Here is a 24,415-nt window from a genome sequence, read left to right as displayed (position 1 = left end):
CAACTGTAAGTGAATAGCGTCCCCCAATGGGTGAAATGCAGCAGCAGTCGGTGTTGCCGCTGACAATTGCCGTTTAACCCCTTAGATGCTGTTTGTCAATAGTGACAATGGCATCTAGATGGTTAACAGAGCATGAGGGCTCCCTCTAACCCTATCGGCTCCTGGAGAGCACGGTTGTGTGGTTCTGATGGTTGCCATGGCAATGCAAGGTCAAATAATTGCATTATAAAGGCCGGTTCAGATATTAGCTACATTTTATTGGAAATTTTTTTTAAAAAAATTTCTGCAATTCCATTTTGTGTTCATTCCTGAAAACAGGATCAGTTTTGAACGCGTTGAGGGCTGCCATCTTCATTATGGTACCACTTTTGGGTGGTTTCCAATATATAGGTCTGCTCAAAATTGAATAGGTTCTAAAAACATAAATTTCCTTGCAAAAAAAATTAATATTGCTGTTAAAACGTTCAAGCTTCTAACATCCTAACAAAATAAGAGGACAATTGACCTATGGTGTTTATGTAAGTTAGACATAAGGTAAATGTTATTTGTTAACTATTTTGTGTGGTATTATTTTCTGGAATAAAAGGTATAAAACGTTCAAAGTTTGAAAATTACTAATTTTTCTAAATTTTTGTCAAATGTCTGCTATTTTTTTAATAAATAAACGCAAAACATATTGACCTAAATTTACCTCTAACATGAAGTACAATGTGTCATGAAAAACAATCTCAGAATCAGTGGGATCCGTTGAAACATTCCTGAGTTAATGCCACATAAAAGTAACATGTCAGAATTGAAAAAAATTGGCCTGGTCACTAAGGGGTTAAAATGTATTATCTATTAGATCGGTTGGGCTCCTACTATGGGCCCACTGCTGGTCAGCTGTTTGAAGGGGCATTTAAAAGAAAAAAAACGCAGCACACAATCCAAAACACAAAAGTCTGCGGCCCATGGATGAATGAAGCCTTTATAGCTTCCACTGCCACGGACAGGCTGCATTTTGTTCTTCCTTCTAAGTACATATGTGGCCCTTGGGCCGAGTCCTGACCCTGCAAATACCGGAGTTGCTTTATACTATTGCCTGGTCCCTGAAGGACTGACTGGTGCTGCGGACCTCCAATATCCTTATTGTAAAAGCGCCACCACAGCCACTTTGAACAGCTGATCAGCAGGGGTACAAAGCACGACCCCACACTAAAGGTTCATTTACATAGACCGATTGGTGGCACTAAATGACTGCCGATCGGTAAACGTTTAATGATCGGTGGTCATTTATTATCCACTTTACACAGGCAGACCGGGGTTATTGATGCACACTGATCTGTAATAGACTGCTCAGTGCGCATAGGCTGCCATGGTTCTCGGCAATGCGAGTCTTCTTTACACAGGATGATGCACCGCCGACAACAATGATCTTTTTTGCACTGCACAAAAGATCATTTCACCGATTCGTCATGTGATCAGCAGCCAGTTTACACTGAAATATTATCGAAAAATGAACATATTTTTTAAGAAAGCTTGTTCAGAAATGATCTTTCAGTTAAAATGCAGCTTAATTAAAAGAATAGGCCATCAATTTATAAAAACTGTAAAACCTCATTACACCAAGTCATTCCCCATCTCAAGCTACAATATAAAACCAATTAAAAGTAATAGATGTGCTGCAGAGCTCCATATAAAACAGACATGCATCTGACTGCATCACTGACCATTTCCCTAGTGTGTCTTTAGCATCAACACTTTCGGTAGATGTCTGGCCAACTAAATCCCTGCAAAAATGCCACAGTATACCATAAACAGTCATTGTAGACTGTTTTCTTCACATACCTGATACACATGTATAGTGAGACATTCCTCTCATATTGCTCATAGATCATAGTCAAAAATGTATTCATTGGCTAAGTACAGTCTACGGAAAAGAAGGGCTGCCAATGCAAATGTGAGCAGAACTATGAGGATTGCTGATCCAGTGTTACTTCCATTGGCAGCATGATGCTGAACTTCAATTAGACCTGGAGAAGCTGGGTTCCTCCTTTGATGCGCCCGTCTCTGCCGAGGGCTCCTTGAGGTGGTCACAGCGGGTGCTGACTGCGTAACCTCTTCACCAGAGTTGGGCTCACCACCATCAGCCTCGGCCTGTGGATAGAAAAGATAATACAGAAAACATGAACCGTGAGGAGCAAAGATCTTACCAGTGACTAGAATGAAATCATACAATATAATAATATATAATATAAATATAATATAAAGATTATCCCAGCTATGGCACAATATAAACATTTGATAATGCACTCATTCCTTAGAAAACATACAGAAACTACATTGCATGTTTTACATTGCACAGATAAATAATCTGTTATTACGGATCCCCCTTCCTTCCAGTCCACTGCGCCAAGTCACCAGCGAGCAATCACTTGGTGATGATGATTTGCCATGGCATCCAGGAACCCCTAGGTCTCTCATCCTATTTAGCTTTGCCATAGGCCGGGCTTAGAGATTGCTGACATAACAATACACCACAATACAAATCTCCTTGAAAAACTACAAAAAAATTTTTCTTGAAAAACAGTTTGAAATTAAGAGAAAAATATGTTAAAAAGGAACCAAAGTTTACATCATTTATTTTTTCCAACTGTTAAATAAAACAAAACTGTTAAAATATCAGATCGACTACTAAATTAGAACAATATTTTCTGGATGATTCAACCAACCCTTCCAATTCACATTGAAACTTGCAACTTATTATTTTTGTGTGATATCATTTTTGCAAAGCACAAGTTTTATTTATCGATTCTATTATTTCATTGTTGGCAGGAATTCCTGGGGACTTCCACTATCTTGTAATAGCTAGAAGAATATGTGAGGCAATTACTCTGCCATTGGGGGGAACAGAATGTATTCGGTATCTAACAGAAGTAGTGCTAAAGAAGGAGATGGTATTTTCATGAATGTAATCCTTGAAGTTTGCTGAAAACAGCCCTGTATGGTATGCTGTATTTTATTTTATGTAGGTCTAATTAATATGTAGACTTCAATGTTTGTCAGTCTAAAGGATTGCATACACTGTTTGTTGTTATTTTCTGAAAACCAGATTAAAAGATATTGTTTAAAACAGAAAAAATATATCACATCGACAAATATATAAAGCCTTTTTTTTATAACCTTCCCCCAAAAATGGAATATAAAGCAAAAAAACTTGTACATACACAAAAATGGTACCAATATTAACTATGCCCCCCTCAGAAAGTAAGCATCCATCAAGAGAAAAATAAAGACGCTGTGGGTCTCAGGATATGGTGGAGAAAACTATTTTTTTTAATCATGTTTATTCTGCCTCAGTATTTTTTTTTACCTAATTTCCAATGCAATATATGGAAATTGAAATGGTGTTATAAAAAACTATAACTTAACTAACTAACTTAACATAACTTTAATAAAACTTAGTTATATGAAAAAGTTTGGGCACCCCTATTAATCTTAAGCTTAATGTTTTATAAAAATTGTTTTTTTTGCAACAGCTATTTCAGTTTCATATATCTAACAACTGTTGGACACAGTAATATTTCTGCCTTGAAATGAGGTTTATTGTACTAACAGAAAATGTGCAATCTGCATTCAAACAAAATTTGACAGGTGCATAAGTATGGGCACCTCACCAGAAAAGTGACATTAATATTTAGTGGATCCTCCTTTTGCAAAAATAACAGCCTCTAGTCGCTTCCTGTAGCTTTTAATGAGTTCCTGGATCCTGGATGAAGGTATTTTTGACCATTCCTCTTTACAAAACAATTCCAGTTCAGTTAAGTTTGATGGTCGCCGAGCATGGACAGCCCTCTTCAAATGATCCCACAGATGTTCAATGATATTCAGGTCTGGGGACTGGGATGGCCATTCCAGAACAGTGTAATTGTTCCTCTGCATGAATGCCTGAGTAGATTTGGAGCGGTGTTTTGGATCATTGTCTTGCTGAAAGATCCATCCCCTGCGTAACTTCAACGTTGTCACTGATTCATGAACATTATTGTCAAGAATCTGCTGATATTGAGAGGAATCCATGCGTCCCTCAACTTTAACAAGATTCCTTGTGCCGGCATCGGCCACACAGCCCCAAAGCATGATGGAACCTCCACCAAATTTTACTGTGGGTAGCAAGTGTTTTTCTTGGAATGCTGTGTTTTTTTGCCACCATGCATAACGCCTTTTTGTATGACCAAACAACTCAATCTTGGTTTCATCAGTCCACAGGACCTTCTTCCAAAAAGAAATTGGCTTCTCCAAATGTGCTTTTGCATACCTCAGCCAACTCTGTTTGTGGCGTGCTTGCAGAAACGGCTTCTTTCGCATCACTCTCCCATACAGCTTCTCCTTGTGCAAAGTGCGTTGTATAGTTGACCGATGCACAGTGACACCATCTGCAGCAAGTTGATGCTGCAGCTCTCTGGAGGTGGTCTGAGGATTGTCCTTGACTGATCTGACCATTCTTCTTCTCTGCCTTTCTGATGTTTTTCTTGGCCTGCCACTTCTGGCCTTAACAAGAACTGTACCTGTGTTCTTCCATTTCCTTACTATGTTCCTCACAGTGGAAATTGACAGGTTAAATCTCTTAGACAGCTTTTTGTATCCTTCCCCTGAACAACTATGTTGAATAATCTTTGTTTTCAGATCATTTGACAGTTGTTTTGAGGAGCCCATGATGCCACTCTTCAGAGGAGATTCAAACAGGAGAACAACTTGCAAGTGGCCACTTTAAGTAGCTTTTCTCATGATTGCATACACCTGGCTATGAAGTTCAAAGCTCAATGAGGTTACAAAACCAAAAAAAGTGCTTTAGTAAGTCAGTAAAAAGTAGGTAGGAGTATTTAAAACGAGAAAATGATAAGGGTGCCCATACTTATGTACCTGTCAAATTTTGTTTGAATGCAGATTGCACATTTTCTGTTAGTACAATAAACCTCTTTTCAAGGCAGAAACATTACTGTGTCCAACAGTTAAGCTTAAGATTAATAGGGGTGCCCAAACTTTTTCATATAACTGTATATTTGATACTTTATTATTGTCCCGTTGATCTCCATTACAACATGCTTTTCTTTATTGTGTGGTCTGTGGTTTTTCATGTTGAGGTAGATTCTGGACATGTCCTTTATTTAATATATTAGTGGTGGTGCCCTCCATTCTTTCTATAAAAAAAACTATAACTTAAAACACAGGTTTCATATGGCTATGTCAATGGAAAAAAAAATGGCTCTTCGGAAGGATGGACAAAAAATCCAACAGGAAAGGGTTAACGATAAACATTTCTTTTTTAATACAAATGCTGAGATTTGCGCCATAATCGCTACACATATGTCATGGGATCATGGTACGCGGTGCATTGTAGTACTGGAAGAAAGCAGCGGGACGCCGTCGCTTAATGGCAGGGGATCATGGTATGCTGTGCATTGTAGTACTGGAAGAACGCAGCGGGACGCCGTCACTTGATGGCAGGGGATCATGGTACGCTGTGCACTGTAGTACTGGAAGAACGCAGCGGGACGCCGTCACTTGATGGCAGGGGATCATGGTACGCTGTGCACTGTAGTACTGGAAGAACGCAGCGGGACGCCATCACTTGATGGCAGGGGATCATGGTACGCTGTGCACTGTAGTACTGGAAGAACGCAGCGGGACGCCGTCACTTGATGGCAGGGGATCATGGTACGCTGTGCACTGTAGTACTGGAAGAACGCAGCGGGACGCCGTCACTTAATGTCAGGGGATCATGGTACGCTGTGCACTGTAGTACTGGAAGAACGCAGTGGGACGCCGTCACTTAATGTCAGGGGATCATGGTACGCTGTGCACTGTAGTACTGGAAGAACGCAGCGGGACGCTGTCACTTAATGGCAGGGGAACATGGTACGCTGTGCATTGTAGTACTGGAAGAACGCAGCGGGACCCCGTCACTTAATGGCAGGGGATCATGGTACGCTGTGCACTGTAGTACTGGAAGAACGCAGTGGGACGCCGTCACTTAATGTCAGGGGATCATGGTACGCTGTGCACTGTAGTACTGGAAGAACGCAGCGGGACGCCGTCACTTAATGGCAGGGGAACATGGTACGCTGTGCATTGTAGTACTGGAAGAACGCAGCGGGACGCCGTCACTTAATGGCAGGGGAACATGGTACGCTGTGCATTGTAGTACTGGAAGAACGCAGTGGGACGCCGTCACTTAATGGCAGGGGATCATGGTACGCTGTGCATTGTAGTACTGGAAGAACGCAGCGGGACGCCGTCACTTAATGGCAGGGTATCATGGTACGCTGTGCATTGTAGTACTGGAAGAAAGCAGCGGGACGCCGTCACTTAATGGCAGGGGATCATGGTACGCTGTGCATTGTAGTACTGGAAGAAAGCAGCGGGACGCCGTCACTTAATGGCAGGGGATCATGGTACGCTGTGCATTGTAGTACTAGAAGAAAGCAGCGGGACGCCGTCACTTGATGGCAGGGGATCATGGTACGCTGTGCATTGTAGTACTAGAAGAAAGCAGCGGGACGCCGTCACTTAATGGCAGGGGATCATGGTACGCTGTGCATTGTAGTACTGGAAGAAAGCAGCGGGACGCCGTCACTTAATGGCAGGGTATCATGGTACGCTGTGCATTGTAGTACTGGAAGAAAGCAGCGGGACGCCGTCACTTAATGGCAGGGTATCATGGTACGCTGTGCATTGTAGTACTAGAAGAACCCAGCGGGACGCCGTCACTTAATGGCAGGGGATCATGGTACGCTGTGCACTGTAGTACTGGAAGAAAGCAGCGGGACGCCGTCACTTAATGGCAGGGTATCATGGTACGCTGTGCATTGTAGTACTAGAAGAACCCAGCGGGACGCCGTCACTTAATGGCAGGGGATCATGGTACGCTGTGCATTGTAGTACTAGAAGAAAGCAGCGGGACGCCGTCACTTAATGGCAGGGTATCATGGTACGCTGTGCATTGTAGTACTAGAAGAACCCAGCGGGACGCCGTCACTTAATGGCAGGGGATCATGGTACGCTGTGCATTGTAGTACTAGAAGAACGCAGCAGGACGTCGTCACTTAATGGCAGGGGATCATGGTACGCTGTGCATTGTAGTACTAGAAGAACGCAGCAGGACGTCGTCACTTAATGGCAGGGGATCATGGTACGCTGTGCACTGTAGTACTGGAAGAAAGCAGTGGGACGCCGTCACTTGTGACACGTGGACTCAGACACTTGCAGAAAGCACCAGCAAAGAACAACACAAAAGACAAAGGCCAGAGCGGTTACTGGCTGCGCTCATGGTGTGCAGGGGCAGCTGGAGGGTATTCCCCAATTTACCAAGCCTGTAAAATGCGAAGCTTGCCACAACAGATGGTCTGACGTTATTAGACGTGTTTTTGTCTATACCAATCGCCGGGCCCACCACCGCTAAAATAAACAAATAAATAAATAAAGTGCGGCTTATCAGGGATTTCAGCACAATTTGTCACTGAATTTAGATTGCATTTATAAAAGTCTGGTAGCAGCTGCCTTGGCTCAGGACCAGACTCCATGCACTCCCATAATGGATGGGTTATATAAGTACCCCGGCCTAAGAGAATTAGGCAAATGCCAAATTAATACTTTCAATTATAAGAGCAGTATTATATAAACCGGAGGCTTTCAACAAATTTCAGATTTAGGAGAAATACATGAAAGCCTGCGATTCCCTCCGAGCAGTGTGTAATAGTAATAGTGTTATTAATCACATTTACAGAACTGATATCTAACTGCTTATTCCCACTCTTTTCTGTGGGGTCTTTGGCACTTTACATTTTTTCACCAGGAATCCTTTTTCAGCATTTTAATAGCAATTTTAATTGCATGAACTTATAGAAATATTTTCACTTTACTAAACACATTAGATAAAGGTGACAATCTTATATGACTGCAAGCTTGCATGATGGCAACTGGTTCAACGGCTGAATATTTTTAGGGCATTTTTCTTCATTATATACATTAATTTTTGGCTAAAATTGGGTATTATCATACCCTCCCTCTGTGTTGCACAGTCTATTGCTCGCTGCAGATTGGGTCAACTGTGAATCTGTCAGTGAGCTCATTCGGATGGTCCAATACGAGCGTTTCTAACTCGTTATCGATCTTTTTCTCATCTCCTCTTAGCAGATTTATAACCACAGAACACATAAGATGAATGTGCAGGAAAACCTGCAAAAGCCAAATGGTGAAAATTTTTTAAAAGAAGCAATTTGCAAAAATGATTTTTAGCACCAAATACATGCACCAAAGAAAGAAGAATTGTCCGCAGAGATGGACCACACTAAGGAAGACTGGGGACATCTCTGCTTAAGTAACCCCACCTAAGGTGACCCACTCCCTCTTCTCACTGCCTCGCCACTCAATACATTATTTCTGTTATTTCTGACAGAGTTGGCGTAATGGGGTCACACTGTGCCACTTGCCATTCGGCTGGAGTCTGGGCAGCAGGTAGAAAGCACTTCACAGGAACATCAGAAGGGAGGAAAGTGATTTTTTTCTTTGATTGGTGGGGCCCAATGGAAAATTGTATTTTTGAGAGGGAAGGGGGAACTGGGGGGTTGGGAATAGTGGGTAATTATATTTAAGGGGCACATTGGTTCACTGTACTGTATATATTTAGTGGAAGTAATGGTTAATTATATCCAGCCGTGTCTGGGAAAAAATAAGTACACCCTGTTTTAATTCTATGATTTTATGAGGGATGACATAATAAAATAAACATCTTGTCCTTACAATGTCTTAAAATTAGGCAAACACAATTTTAAACAGGAGAAAAACATCAGCAATCAGGTTAGAGAAGCAATTGTTGCTGCCCACCTATCTGGGAATCACTGTAAGGCCGGGGTCACACTTGTGAGTGCAATGCGAAAAACTCGCATGAGTCTCTCACATCAATACCCGGCACTGCCGCCGGCACTCATGTATTTCTAGTGTATCTATAGTGGAAAATATTCAAGACAGTTGATAATCTTCCCAAGAGCGGATGTCCAAAGAAGCTCACCCAAGGTCAGACCATGCAATGCTCACAGGAATTGCTAAAAACCTAAGAGCTAGAAATCAGACTCTACAGGCCTCAGTTAGCATGCTAAATGTTCCACTTCATAGAGGTATGATTGGGGAAAAAAACGCACAAGCATGGCTTGTTTGTAAGGGTTTTCAGGAGAAAATCTCCTTTTAAAAAGAACATGGTTGCATAGCTAAAATTTGCAAAGGGGCATCTCAAGCTTTTTTATGTCATCGGCCGTGCTCCTGCCTATGATGCTGGCTCTGGCGCTGAGCCTGAATTTTACCCCGCACATGCTGGCTGATTTAGTCAGCCATCAAGTGCCTCTAATAGTCGTGGGTGGACCCGAGATCCATTCATGGCTGTTAAGTTAAATGCCGCTGTCAATCACTGACAATGGTATTTAACATGTGCACATCGGAAGCGCATCATAAGTCCTGCCCACCGGTGCCCTTGTAACGTGCAGATAGGCTTTCAGGACAGCCGAGAGTCTGCAGAAGACCCCCGTCCCTGTCACTGTGAATCTCCTGAGAACGCTGGCTTGTGGCCAGTGATCATAGGAGATCGTAATTTTTGTTATACATAGCAGAGCTTTAGCTCTGCTATGTATATCACTGGCAATTGGGTGATCGCTGCTTCAAGTCTCATAAGGGAAGGATTAAAAGAAAAAAAATAAACACAAAGTTCAAATCACCCCCCTTTTGCTCCATTAAAAATAAAACAACTAAAAAATAATACACATTTGATATTGCTGCGTTCAGATTCAGAAATATGCAATCTATCAACATATATAGTAAATTAATCTGATCAGTAAAACCAAAGTTTTTTTTGTCGCAGCAACATTACATTAAGAGGTGATCAAAACAATGTATCTACCTCAAAATGGTATCAATAAAAACGTCAGCACAGGGGAGCAAAAAATAAGCACTCACCCAGCCCCAGATCATGAAAAATTAGAACGTTATGAGCACAGAAAATGGCAAAAAAAACTATTTTTCATATACATTTGTGAATTTTTTTTCACCACTTATCGTAATTTTTGGCATGGCTCCCTAATCCCTATCTTTGTATGCATGGCCCCCTCATCCCTATCCTGGGGTTGCATGGCCTCCTCATCCCCATCCTGGTGTGCATGGCCTTCTTATCCCTATCCTGGTAAGAATGGTCCCACTCATCACTATCCTGGCAGGAATGATCGCCCTCATCCCTATCCTAGTATGCATGGCCCTATCCCTATCCTGGTATGCAGGGCCCCCCATCTTATCCCAGCAGGCATGGCCCCATCATTATTCTGGTATGATTGGCCCCTATCCCGGTCCTGGTATGCATAGCCCCATCCTTATAATCGTCCCCCACCCCCATCCTGGTATGTATGGCCACATCAGAAAACATTTAAAAAAAAACATTACACTTACCTTCCCGGCGCTCCCTTGCAGCATTTTGTTCCGATGCCAGCAGCTGCTTTATGCTTGTAAGCAGCACATGGCAGGGACGTCATGCGCTGCTTGGAAGACGAAAGGCAGCTGGTGGAATACTACTGCTCTGCACGCTGGGACTATGTGCGCAATTTTTATTGCTCTTCAGTAACGGATGCAGATGACGCAAGAAGGACCATAGTAACCATATTGGGGTCCTTTTCATTTCTGTTATGGTGTCATCCTCTGCATGAAGTCTCTTTCTTCATCATAGAACAGAACAGAGCAGCCGGTTTGCAAAATGCAGGCAAGAACAGAGTCTTACAGAGCATTAAAGAAAAAAAAAGAATCCACAAGACAACCTTGAATATCTTAAAATAAAATAAAACTAAACCTACCTGAGGAATTGTAGAAGTCGTTTGGTCGGGTTCTGGTGACTTCTGCAGATGCTTGTTTTCTTCTTTTTGAGAACTTCCAGGAGGATTCATTTGAGTCTGATATTAAAAACAACATGTAAAACTTTCACGTGTAAGAGTAAATAAATACTATGGGCCCAATAAATCAAGACTGGCGTTGTTCACACTGTTGGTGATGAGTTCAGTACTGAAATCAGACATGCCTGACTCATGAAGAGGTGTAGGAGCGCCGGGTGAGAGCCGTGCACCTTGCCATATAGCCGACTCCAGCCCCTGCTAAAGTAAGATTTGTGGCTTGGCGAACGCTGATGCTCATCATGAATCTGACGAGTCACAGTCGCCTTGCATGTCTTGTCCCAGCTCCACCCACAATCTAGGAGCTGGCCAAAACTGGTGAGAACGACAAAAATCAAATTTAGTACAGCCACCGGTTTCACCCATATTATGTGTCTTTTCAAAGCTTTTAAAGCCAGAATACTGGTGAAAAAGATTTGATGAATCGAGCCCTGTGTGAACATTAAAGGGAACCTGTCAAAAGTTTTGTGAAATAGCAGCTAAAAATATCGCCTTATTCAGCTTCTGAGCTGCATTCCCAAAATCTTATATAACCCCTGACTCCCCTTGTATACTCCAGAAACCCCTGACTCCCGCGCTGTATGGTAATCGTCTCAGTCCGGTCCGATAGGCATGGTTTCGGGCCTCTTAATCCCTCCTTCCAGCTTCTGCTCACCGTCCTCCTGACATGGATAACGATCCACATCGCCATGCGTCATATCGCGCTTGCGCAGAAATATTGCGCTTTGCACCTGCGCAGTATGCTTTGCCCAACTGCGGGCAAAGCCGAAAACAGGAGTGCGCATGCGCTGGCAAATTTAGTTCCGGTACATGAGCCGGAGGTACATGTGCTGGCGCATGACACCTCTGTTTTTCAGCTTTGCCTGCAGTTGGGCAAAGCATACTGTGCAGGCACAAAGCGCAATATTTCTGCACAGGCGCGGTATGACGCAAGGCGCAAGAGGCGTCATCCACGAAGTGGGACGGCGAGCAACAGCCCATGGGAGGGATTAAGAGGCCCAAAACCACGTTCATCAGAACCGGACTGAGACGATTACCATACAGCATGGGAGAAATTAAAAAAGATTTTCAGGACTATACAAGGGGAGTCGGGGTTATACAAGGATTTAGGGAATGCAGAGCAGACGCTGAAAAAGGTGATTTTTTTTAGCTGCTATGTCACAAAACTGGTGACAGGTTCCCTTTAAGTTACGCTGAAAAAGAATAGTATTGACTGTGGCATTGGTTTGTGTCATTTTCTGGTATGCTCCAGGGATGTGATATGATCCTTTCAGAGTTATTCGTAGGCTGTGTATTCTGTCTAGATTTACAAGTGGATTCCAGGCCTAAATCCAGACAGAACCCAATGCATGTGTAAATGTTTCTCTATGCCCCACACACATGCTCCAGAAAAATCTTAAGGGACTTCAACTATGAAAATGTTTTACTGGTCCTTTACCTTTAGGGGTAAAGTACCACAATATTAGATGGAATCTGCAAATATGGATGCTGCATCTATTACTCTATAACCCAACCAAAGAGAAAATATACTATGCAAAATACATATCCGCTTAATACCGTAAAACTGATTTGTCTGGCAAGCTCTCGGTCTTCTTTGTCATCTCTGCTAGACTGTGAGTTAAGTGGCAGCAAGGCAGATTTCATACTTATCCCACATGCATCACAGAAGTATTCCTGAGACCTGCACACAGACAAGAATGAAGAAGATCAGCAAAAGTCCTGAAATAGGTGTTCCCTGTATTAGAGGAGTAGAACATAGCGTCTTGCACAGGAATGGGAACAAATATGATTTTGCAAGCAGGGTACCAGGCTATTACTTCATGGGTGGAGTGACTATGTGCAATGTGTCTTCAGAGTGGAAAGAACACAATGACAATCACTTCATGACACAGACGAGTTGTTCATAGGAAGCTATAGATCCCCTAAGTTGCCTCAGTACTAACAACTGCTATACATATCATGGATGGAAAGTCAACTGCGGGGCAAAGATTTGCTATATACAGTATACATACATACATAAACACACACATAGCTTCAAGCATTCATTCACTAACCACACACATACATAGGCTTATGTAGGTACACACAATATAGACATACTAAGCTAACTGCACATACAAGTAACAGACATTTTCTAAAATAGTAGTAGTCAATTAAAACCTTGTAGAGTCCTCCAAAACATCGCACTGTCAGGATTCTGCAATACTAGCGCTGGGAGTGAGTGGTCGCAGGACAGTAAGTATGTGATTTGCATACATGTGGCCACATGCCGACTAGATGTGCATATAAACTATAAACATAAGGATGAATGATCTCGTGGAGATCAAAACATCCAACACCGCGGAGACACCATCACGTGTTTCTCAACGCAGTGATCCTTCTGCCCCCATCCCTAAAGGGAAATATGCAAATGCATGTAGAAAAGCCGCGGAGACACCATCACGTGTTTCTTAACGCAAGCAATGAATAGCCAGGTCTTTCACTGAGAAGGAACAACCACGGGAAGGGCAGCATCCAATAAAGGAAAACCACCTATGCCAAAACATGGTATCCATCCACAGACAGCTGTTTCGGGGTAAGACCTGGCTATTGATTGCTTGCATTGAGAAACACGTGATGGTGTCTCCGCGGCTTTTCCACATGACTAGATGTGCATGGCCTCACTCAATGCAAGTGAATAGAGCGAGGCTGGACAACTCTAGTCGGAATGTGGCCAGAAGTACGCAAATCACATTCTTGCTGCCACATGAGCATTCATCCCGGAAAATCCTGACAGTGCGCCCGAGTGACTGCAAACTTTATCCACAAGTCTAGACAACCCCTTTATTCCTGTGGAAATGTTGTAGAAAAACCTCAAGTGACCAGTTTATGGGAAAAAAAAAACAAATTCCATTCCTGGAAAATTGCAACATTAAAAATCTGTTATTTTTAATTTCCAGTCAACAGAGCTGTATTACAGGGTTAATTTATTTCTTTTGCTGGACAACTTGTAATTTTCAACATTACCATGTTGGTGTATATATATATATATATATATATATATATATATATATATATATATATATATGTACTCGTATATACCGTATTTTTCGGACCATAAGACGCAGTTTTTTTCCTCCAAATTTGGGAGGAAAGTGTGGGTGCGTCTTATGGTTGGAATGTAGCATGTGGGGAGGGGGCAGCTGCGGAGTGGGATCACAGGAGGCAGGAAATTTGGTGCTGGGGAAACCATGTGATCCCGATGATTAAAGTGCAGTGAATATTCATTAGCCTCTTCCCCGCCCACCTGTCAGCGCTGAGCAGTGAGTGGGGAGCAGCAAATGAATATTCCGTCACTTAAACAGCGGACACACATGGTTTCCCCAGCATCGGTTTCCTGCAGCAGTTGGGGAGATCGTGTGTCCAGTGGATGAGGCAGCAGCAGGGTGCCAGGGGAGACAAGATCGCTGCATACCTGACAGCACAGCCACGTGTGGGCTGTGCTGGATGCTGAGTGCTGCGGCATAAGGACCTGTGTGAGGTCATGAAGAGGGCGGGCTGGAGCATCACATGACAGCACAGAGCCCTCCCTCTTCATGTCGTCATCACAGGTCCTGCAGACACCTCACTACAAACAGTTACATGATCTGTGGTGAGGTCATAAGACAGTGGCACTGTGCGGTGATGGCTGGCTGCAGGACCTGCACTGAGCACAGCCTGTACAAGAAAGAATTAATTAAAAGGTTAGTAATTACAGCACATAAAAAAGCACTCTTAAACTCTTATAAACTCTTATAAATAAATAATAATAATAATAATAATAATAATAAAAACTCCTGTGATGAACTATAACTCCCAGCGTGCCATAGGATCTGCAGGACATGCAGGGAGTTATAGTTCTCCCATGGCATCTTAAAGCAGCATTCCAGTATTATTTTTCAGTGCTGGAGTGGTGCTTTAAATATAAGCCCTGTGCCCCCATTCTTATACTCACCCTCCAGTGTCTTCATGTAGTACGAAGAACAAGATGGACAGGAGAACTGCTGTCGGCTCTAATTATGTTATCGGAACGGTGATGCAGTTCCCCTGCACAGAAGGTGGCTGAGGCGTCTCTGTGCAAGGAAAGGCAAGAGAGAGGCCGGAGCGCTAAATCATTGCTGAGGCTCCTTTATTATATATGCCATTTGTTAATGGGAAAAAATACAACCTTATGTGCAAACATTCAATATTTACAGCAGATAAATCTGTTGCAAATGTGGATATATTGGTAGAAAAAATGCTGCGTAAGATGCACACGTTTTTGATGCATTTTTCCCATTTATTTCAATGGGTGAAAAACGCTGCAGGAAAGCTGAAAGAATGGACATGCTGCAGATGTGAAACTGCTTGAAATCTGCAAGGAAAAAAAATAATCAACATATGCATGAGATTTCAGAAATCTCCTTCAGTTTGCTGGTACAGTAAAACTCTGCATTTTTTCACAAAAAGTCGAGGAAAAAAAACGCAGCAACACCACAACATGTGCACATACTCTTAGGTGCCCCCTGTCTAAGATACAGGAGTACATACTTTTTGGCAAGTGCTTTTCTTTCTTCAGGTGTGTAATCCAGGGAACCTATGGCACCTTCTCCTTTTGTAGGCATGAATCCAATGATGGCCAACAATGCAGTTCGTACTTAAAAGAACAAGATAAATTGTGTCAGTTTATAGCCAAACTATAGCTAAAATGCAAAATGCTCTATAATACAGAACAACATCCATGCATTAAATAGGGTTAGGTCTAGAGAGAGCACAAACTCAGATTGTCTTAAACAGCCACAAAACTATTGGAAAAATATGATCTATAGAACCTAAAGAACAGTTTTCCTCCAGTAATCCATGAAAAGAGAAAAAAAAAACTTTTCTCCCCACCATCACAGCACTCTCATTTAGTATCACATGTGACCTGGAAGGGCATGTGACCAAAATATAAAAAGTTACAGTTCTCAGAATATGGTGACAACATTTTTTTTTCTTTATAAACAGCTATTTAAAGGGAACCTGTCAGCAGCATTGTGCACAGTAACCTACACACAGTGTCAGGTTGGCGCCGTTATACTGATTAACATACTTTGGTTGATGAAATCCATCTTGTGGTTGTAGTTTAATGCTTATATTCAGTTTTGAGTTAATGATATGCTCATGCTCCGGGGCGGCCTGTGGGGGGTCTTCATGTGGTGCTCTGATTAGGTATTCACCAGTATGACTTCTGACAGGTCACTGATCCCTCACTGACCTGCCACCTATTTTACATAAGGAATATTAAATATATATTAAGAAAATAAATCCCCTTCTGTAGAGCTTGTGTGCTACCAGTAACGTGGAAGCCTCTATGTTTCCGTTAACAGATGTCGGACCTGAGTGGGGACTTGCTTTTTTTGTGGATTGAGTTGAAGCTTTTGTTGAGAACACTTGACATAACGTTTGGGATCACATTTATCCTGCGCTCCAAGCTGAGCACTTACATTGCGGTTTCCATCTAAATCTCTGAGTGACGTGATTCAACCCCCAAGGGATCCATTCACTATAATGAGGCAACAGAGTTACTTTGGACTCCGTCTGGCCTCTGTTCAAAAATGTCCTTTTCAAAAGTGCAAAAAATTGTGGTCAACCGCACTTTTATGCACGCCCAAAAAAACGGACATCGCTGGATCACAGGTCAGACGGCGTCCACAGCGCCTCCATCTGCCTCATTATAGGGAATCTTCCAATGGGAGTTCCGTCAAAATCAGGTATTTCAGAGATTTACACAGAGACCCCGATGCAAGCACTTACTGTGATCTTTGGGAAGCAGAATGAAAAAAATCAACAGCAAGTGAAGAATTGGTTTTATCTTTTACACCGCTCCTCATGCAGTATAAGTGGTAGGTGCGATTACAGCGATACCAGATTTATTTATATATTTTTTCTTTTTAGCTGCGGTCACACATTAAATTAATTATTATGCTTTTTATTTTGCATTGCCATATTTTGAGAGCTACAATTTTTCCATATTTCGGAGGACAGAGTTGCGAGGGCTTATTTTTTACGAGATGAGTTGACGTTTTTATTAGTTACATTTTTGGGCACAAAGTTTTTTGATTGCTTTCTATTCCAATTTTTGGGAGACAGAATTAACTAAAACCAGAAATTCAGGATTTTTTTTTTTTTTTTGGGGGGGGGTTATGTTGTTGCGCTGTACGATTACAGCAATAACATTTATATAATTTTTTTATGTTTTGGCGCTTTTATACAATCACAACTATTTTACAAAAAAAAATTATTTCTGCACCGCTTTATTCTGAGAGCTATAACTTTTTTACTTTTCCACTGATGGAGCTGTATAGCAGCTTGTTTTTTGCGGGACAAGATGACATTTTCAGCTATACCATTTTTATTTACATTCATCTTTTTGATGGTGTTTTATTCCACATTTTGTTCTGCAGGATGATGACAAAGCATCGTTTATTGCCACATTTTTTATTTATTTTTAAGGCGTTCACTGCAAGGGTTAACTAATGTGACAATACCAAATGTGAACTTTTTTTATTTTTATTTTTTAGATTAAAAAAATACAAATTTATGGATGCAATATTTTTTTATTTATTATTATGTTATTTTAAAAAATAGGGATTTTTGTGTACTCACCGTAAAATCCTTTTCTCCGAGCCATTCATTGGGGGACACAGACCATGGGTGTATGCTGCTGCCACCAGGAGGCTGACACTAAGTATTACAAAGAAAGTTAGCTCCTCCCCTGCAGTATACACCCCTCTGCTGGCTCCCAGCTAACCAGTTCGGTGCAAAAGCAGTAGGAGATCAATAACAACATATAAGCGTATAGCATGTCACATTATATATGAGAGTATAACATATCAAATGATAAAAACAAATACAACTAATAATAGGGAGGGAGCTGTGTCCCCCAATGAATGGCTCGGAGAAAAGGATTTTACGGTGAGTACACAAAAATCCCTATTTCTCCTTCGCCTCATTGGGGGACACAGACCATGGGATGTCCCAAAGCAGTCCCTGGGTGGGGACAACATCAGATCAGGCCGTGTAACCGCTACTTACAAGTGCGCCAAGGCGGCCTGCAAAGTCCGCCTGCCCAGACTCACATCTGTGGAAGTGTGTGAATTATAGTGCTTCAAGAATGCATGCGGACTGGAGGAATTCGCAAGCTTGCGGTCGTGCTTGCCGACGCCTGGTGCCTAGAGCCCTGAGACAGGGAGATAGGCTGACATCTAGCACGGAAGGACTCCTGGATGGTGAAAAGAATCCACCAGGCTAACGTGGCCGATGAACACGGCTAAACCCTTCCTGTGACCGTCGGGAAGCCTACTTACCATCGAGAAGCCCAAGCAAAGTGTCCAACCTTCGGAAGGACGCCGTCCTCGATACGTACCCACTTGGAGCACTCACTTCTTCCAGATTATGGAGAACCCATTCCGTTGTGTGGACTGGAGCCGAAAGAGATGAGAGGACGATGCCCCTGCAACAGTGGGAATACAAAACCACCTTGGCAACGAGGGAAGGGGATGGCTTGAGGGCAACGATGCATTGATGGTAATAAGGAAAAAAGACTGAAAGGAACAGAGTGGCAAGCTCTGAAGACTCATTAGGATGACAAGAACGCAGAGAAAAAAGGGGAGTGACGTTCCCTGATAGTAAAGTCTTTCTGGATCGAAAAAGGAGTCTACTGTAAGATCCCCAGGACCATTAAGGTCCCCCAGATCTAACGGTACGCGGTAGGGAAGAACTACAGGTGAAGGCTCCCTGCGAGAAGGTCCATATTTCCAGTTTTGACGAAATAAGACGGAGAAATACTAGTACCGCAAGCGAGAAAACCTGACATGGTCAGTGCGGGTCTCCCGGGATCACTGGGGGCCTTTTCTGCTTCCAAAAAGATCTCAAGACGTAGTGGAAGAGGAGTTATGGAAATTGGTACCGTGGAAGAAACGGAGCATGCACTGCGATGGACTTGGATCTTGAAGCCAAACCATGAACTGGAGTACATAGGCGTTCAGCTTGGACGCCATCCGACCTACATCTGGAGTACTCCAGTGAAGGCAGATGTGAAGGAAGACTTCCGAGTGAAGTTTCCACTCACATGAGGAGAAAACCCTGACGGCTGAATATGTCAGCCGCCCAGTGTTCTACTCCAGGGACATGTACTGTTGAGATCACCGAATGATAGATCTCGGCCCATCAGAGAGTGCGAGGTACCTCGGCCATGGCGCTTGACTGTGGGTACCTGCGAGATGATTGACGTATGGCACAGCCGTGGCATTATCCAAATTGAAGACAGATGGTTGACCCGCCTAAGGGCAGTGGACCTGCTGTAGGATTAGCCGTACTGTTCGGATCCCCAGAGAAATGATCGGGAGAAGAAGACGGGCATTGGTATCCTTAATAACCATTGGACCAAGAAGAAGGCTCTGGATGAGGAAGGAGCTTAGAGACTACCTTTTGAAAGCCTGATTGACTTGCTGAAAACGAGCGGAGCAAAAGAAAACTACTTCCGTTTTCGTCTTATTGCTCAGAACCCTCCTAGCTAATTGAATGAACCGAGGGAATGAGTGATCAAGTGCATAAGCTCCGTGTTGAAGGGCCACAACCTTGACTCGAGAGAGAGAATTACCATCCTTCTTGTGCAGGATCATCGTCAAAGAGGATCTGCTGGGCTGGGAATGAGGAAAAAACTTGTCTAAGTTTAGCTGCTAGCCCAAGTGAGAGGGTATTGCAAGTGATATAGACGACTTAGCGTAGTCCCTGTAGAGCGGCTAGAAAGTCGACCGAGTAGGGCAGGACGACCATGTTTCTAGGGTGCAAGAAGCACATGACAACTGCTATGAGCGTTGCGACCACTGTGGTGCGGTAGCCAGGCTGAAAGGCGAGGTCGTGACTTGAAAATGCTGTTCGCGAATGGAAAGGAGAAGAGATAATTGTAGAGGGGAAAAAAGTAGGCATGTGAGGGTAAGAAAACCGAATGTCGAAGGATGCCAGAAAACTCCATTTTTTTTATTTTATTTTTTTTTTGTTGAAGTAATGGCTGAGCGGAGGAACTGCATCTGAAAAAGGAGGGCCTTGTCAAAGGTTGTTAGAAGTTTGAGGTCCAGGAATGATCATACTTTTCATTTTCTCCTTCGTGAAACCAAGATCTCTTAGATCTAGACTGTCCAGGACAATGCTTCTACTGCTGGATGGGTCTGTAGAAAAAATACGATCCCTTGTTAGTCTCCCGCTCAGAAGATTTGATTTGAATTGAAGTAGGTAAGGTCTCTGACCAGGAGACTATTGGTCAAGCAACATCATGTGGCGCTAAAGAAGGGTAGAGCGCTGAACCCGAAGCCACAAGACAGAACGAACCAGATTTGCTATCCGACCGTCTGTGGTTTTTTAATTGATGATACATCGGGCAGGGATACTGGTAGGTATACCACAAGAAATTCCACCCGGTTAGACTGCCAAGTGGCAGAATGAGGGGCTGCAACCAGCAGGCCTCTTGCCATCTTCGTGCAGAGTAGAAAATTAGGAACCTTCGATCCACCATTCTGTTAACAGGGACGTGGAGAGGAATCGTCCGCTTTCTTGCATCATCCCCTAAATTGATACAAAGGGGGGTGCTCGGACGCCAAACATGTGTGCCTCTGTACATCCCCAGAGTTGAGGTCCCCGGGTGGACAGGGCAGGTTGTTTGGCATTAGGCCTGGATGCAGAAGAGGATACATGGAGGCGACACTGCATGTGTTCGTCTGTTGAAGATGTGGGGGGAATCGGTGCCCTTAAAAGGACCCGTCGCCCATAAAAATCAGACCAGGTATGGCAACCTACTTAGCGGCTTCTGTCCAGTGAATTGCTCGTCGATTTGTTGATGGTATAAATAGGAGAGTCCCTCCTTTTCTGAAGCTCTTGCAATCCAAGGCAATATGCGATCCATATTCAGCGTTGTTCTCAACAAATCATGGGGGAGAGATTAGGAAATGAAAAACTTCCGTTTTGCAGATGCCTGTACGTTTTTCTAGAACACTTGCGGCCCCTGCTAGCGGACGCTCCCATGTAGGAGAGGGACCATGTATCTCGGTCCTGCGAGCACTCTGAGCCACAGAGGGTTCACAGAGGGATTCAATCTCTTGGTCCGAGAAAACCATGGGTTGCGGTTAGGGGATGAGTGGCGAAGGCTCCAGAGCTCAGTTAGGGTGACCAGCTTCGGATTGATGATGTGCCCTTAAGACCAGTAAATACTGGTCATGCGCCTTTAAGACTAGGGAATACTGGTCGTGCGTCTTTAAGACCAGGGTATACTGGTCTTGTGCCTTTAGGAGGAGGGCATGCTGGTCATGTGCCTTTAACCCCTTCCCGACCCATGACGCCACATAGGCGTCATGAAAACCCGTGCCAATCCGACCCATGACGCCTATGTGGCGTCATGGAATGATCGCGTCCCTGCAGATCGGGTGAAGGGGTTAACTCCTATTTTACCCGATCTGCAGGGAGAGGGGGAGTGGTACTTCAGCCCAGGGGGGGTGGCTTCACCCCCCCGTGGCTACGATCGCTCTGATTGGCTGTTGAAAGTGAAACTGCCAATCAGAGCGATTTGTAATATTTCACCTAAAAAACTGGTGAAATATTACAATCCAGCCATGGCCGATGCTGCAATATCATCGGCCATGGCTGGAAACACTAATGTGACCCCCCCCCACCCCACCGATCGCCCCCCCAGTGCTCCGTTATAGGGTCCGGTCCCCTCCGTCCGCCTGCCGGCTCCCCCGTCCTGCTGTCCGCTCCCCCGTCCTCCTGCCCGCTCCCCCCCTGCTCCTATGTCACCCCCCCGTGCTCCGACGCCCCCCCCCGTGCCCCGATCTCCCCCCCCTTATACTTACCGAGGCTCCCGGTCCCCGTCCGCCTCCATCATGGGCGCCGCCATCTTCCAAAATGGCGGGCGCATGCTCAGTGCGCCCGCCGGCCGGCAGATTCATTAGAGGTACATTTTGATCGCTGTGGTAGGTTCTATCACAGCGATCAAAATAAAAAAATAATAAATAAACCCCCCCCTTTATCACCCCCATAGGTAGGGACAATAATAAAATAAAGAAAATATTTTTTTTTCTTTTTCCACTAGGGTTAGGGTTAGAACTAGGGTTAGAACTAGGGGTAGGGTTAGGGGTAGGGTTAGGGTTACGGGTAGGGTTAGGGGTAGGGTTATGGCATGTGCACACAGAGCGGATCGGCCGCGGATCCGCAGCGGATCGGCAGCGGATCGGCCGTGGATCGGCAGCGGATCGGCAGCGGATCGGCAGCGGATCCGCCGCGGATCCGCCGCGGATCGGCCGCGGATCCGCAGCGGATCGGCAGCGGATCGGCAGCGGATCGGCAGCGGATCCGCAGCGGATCGGCCGCGGATCCGCAGCGGATCCGCAGCGGATCGGCCGCGGATCCGCAGCGGATTGGCAGCGGATTGGCCGCGGATCCGCAGCGGATTGGCCGCTGCGAATTCGAAGCAGTTTTCCATCAGGTTTACAGTACCATGTACACCTAAGGAAAACCAAATCCGCTGTGCCCATGGTGCGGAAAATTCAGTGCAGAAACGCTGCGTTGTATTTTCCGCAGCATGTCAATTCTTTGTGCGGATTCCGCAGCGTTTTACACCTGTTCCTCAATAGGAATCCGCAGGTGAAATCTGCACAAAAAAACACTGGAAATCTGCTGTAAATCCGCAGGTAAAACGCAGTGCCTTTTACCTGCAGATTTTTCAAAAATCATGAGGAAAAATCTCACACGAATCCGCAACGTGGGCACATAGCCTTAGGGTTAGGGTTGGAATTAGAGTTAGGGTTGGAATTAGGGCTAGGGTTTGAAATAGGGTTAAGATTAGGCTTGTGGTTAGGGTTACGGATAGGGTTAGGGGTGTGTTGGGGTTACAGTTGTGGTTAGGGTTGGGATTAGGGTTACGGTTGGGATTAGGGTTAGGATTAGGGTTGGAATTAGGGTTACGGGTGTGTTGCGGTTAGGGTTGTGGTTAGGGGTGTGTTGGGGTTAAGGTTGTGATTAGGGTTATGGCTACAGTTGGGATTAGGATTAGGGGTGTGTTGGGGTTAGTGTTGAAGTTAGAATTGAGGGGTTTCCACTGTTTAGGCACATCAGGGGTCTCCAAACGCAACATGGCGCCACCATTGATTCCAGCCAATCTTGCGTTCAAAAAGTCAAATGGTGCTCCTGCCCTTCCAAGCCCCGACGTGCGCCCAAACAGTGGTTTACCCCCACATTTGGGGTACCAGCGTACTCAGGACAAACTGGGCAACAACTGCTGGGGTCTAATTTCTCCTGTTACCCTTGCAAAAATAAAAAATTACTTGCTAAAACATAATTTTTGAGGAAAGAACAATTATTTTTTATTTTCACGGCTCTGCGTTATAAACTTCTGTGAAGCACTTGGGGGTTGAAAGTGCTCACCACACATCTAGATAAGTTCCTTCGGGGGTCTAGTTTCCAAAATGGGGTCACTTGTGGGGTGTTTCTACTGTTTAGGTACATCAGGGGCTCTGCAAATGCAATGTGACGCCCGCAGACCATTCCATCAAAGTCTGCATTTCAAATGTCACTACTTCCCTTCCGAGCCCTGACGTGTGCCCAAACAGTGGTTTACCCCCACATATGGGGTATCAGCGTACTCACAACAAACTGGGCAACAAATATTGGGGTCCAAATTCTCCTGTTACCCTTGTGAAAATAAAAAATTGCTTGCTAAAACATCTTTTTTGAGGAAAGAAAAATGATTTTTTATTTTCACGGCTCTGCGTTGTAAACTTCTGTGAAGCACTTGGGGGTTGAACGTGCTCACCACACATCTAGATAAGTTCCTTGGGGGGTCTAGTTTCCAAAATGGGGTCACTTGTGGGGGGTTTCTACTGTTTAGGCATATCAGGGGCTCTGCAAACGCAACCTGACGCCCGCAGAGCATTCCATCAAAGTCTGCATTTCAAAACGTCACTACTTCCCTTCCGAACCCCGACGTGTGCCAAAACAGTGGTTTACCCCCACATATGGGGTATCAGCGTACTCAGGAGAAACTGGACAACAACTTTTGGGGTCCAATTTCTCCTGTTACTCTTGCAAAAATAAAAAAATTCTGGGCTAAAAAAATATTTTTGAGGAAAGGAAACACATTTTTTATTTTCACGGCTCTGCGTTATAAACTTCTGTGAAGCACTTGGGGGTTCAAAGTGCTCACTACACATCTAGATAAGTTCCCTTGGGGGTCTAGTTTCCAAAATGGAGTCAATTGTGGGGAGTTCCTACTGTTTAGGCACATCAGGGGCTCTGCAAACGCAACCTGACGCCCGCAGAGCATTCCATCAAAGTCTGCATTTCAAAACGTCACTACTTCCCTTCCGAACCCTGACGTGTGCCAAAACAGTGGTTTACCCCCACATATGGGGTATCAGCGTACTCAGGAGAAA

The 24,415-nt window shown here is 44.2% G+C and overlaps 1 protein-coding gene across 1 annotated transcript in view; it reads right to left on the bottom strand.

Moving 5' to 3' along the window:
• Positions 1 to 277: 277 nt before the first annotated feature.
• UBE2J1 (ubiquitin conjugating enzyme E2 J1) overlaps positions 278 to 24,415 on the bottom strand; it is a 90,054-nt gene continuing 65,916 nt past the window's right edge. Inside the window, exons 5-8 of the mRNA XM_077289736.1 lie at positions 15,504 to 15,609; positions 12,513 to 12,636; positions 10,863 to 10,958; positions 278 to 2,136 (exon numbers count right to left, since the gene is read on the bottom strand). Of these exons, the coding sequence (XP_077145851.1) occupies positions 1,867 to 2,136; positions 10,863 to 10,958; positions 12,513 to 12,636; positions 15,504 to 15,609 (596 nt within the window). The 3' untranslated portion in view covers positions 278 to 1,866. The remainder of the gene's footprint in view (positions 2,137 to 10,862; positions 10,959 to 12,512; positions 12,637 to 15,503; positions 15,610 to 24,415) is intronic.

Source organism: Ranitomeya variabilis, chromosome 2 (genome assembly GCF_051348905.1).
Source record: "Ranitomeya variabilis isolate aRanVar5 chromosome 2, aRanVar5.hap1, whole genome shotgun sequence".
Lineage (NCBI taxonomy): Eukaryota > Metazoa > Chordata > Amphibia > Anura > Dendrobatidae > Ranitomeya > Ranitomeya variabilis.
This window is presented reverse-complemented; position numbering and strand designations above follow the sequence as displayed.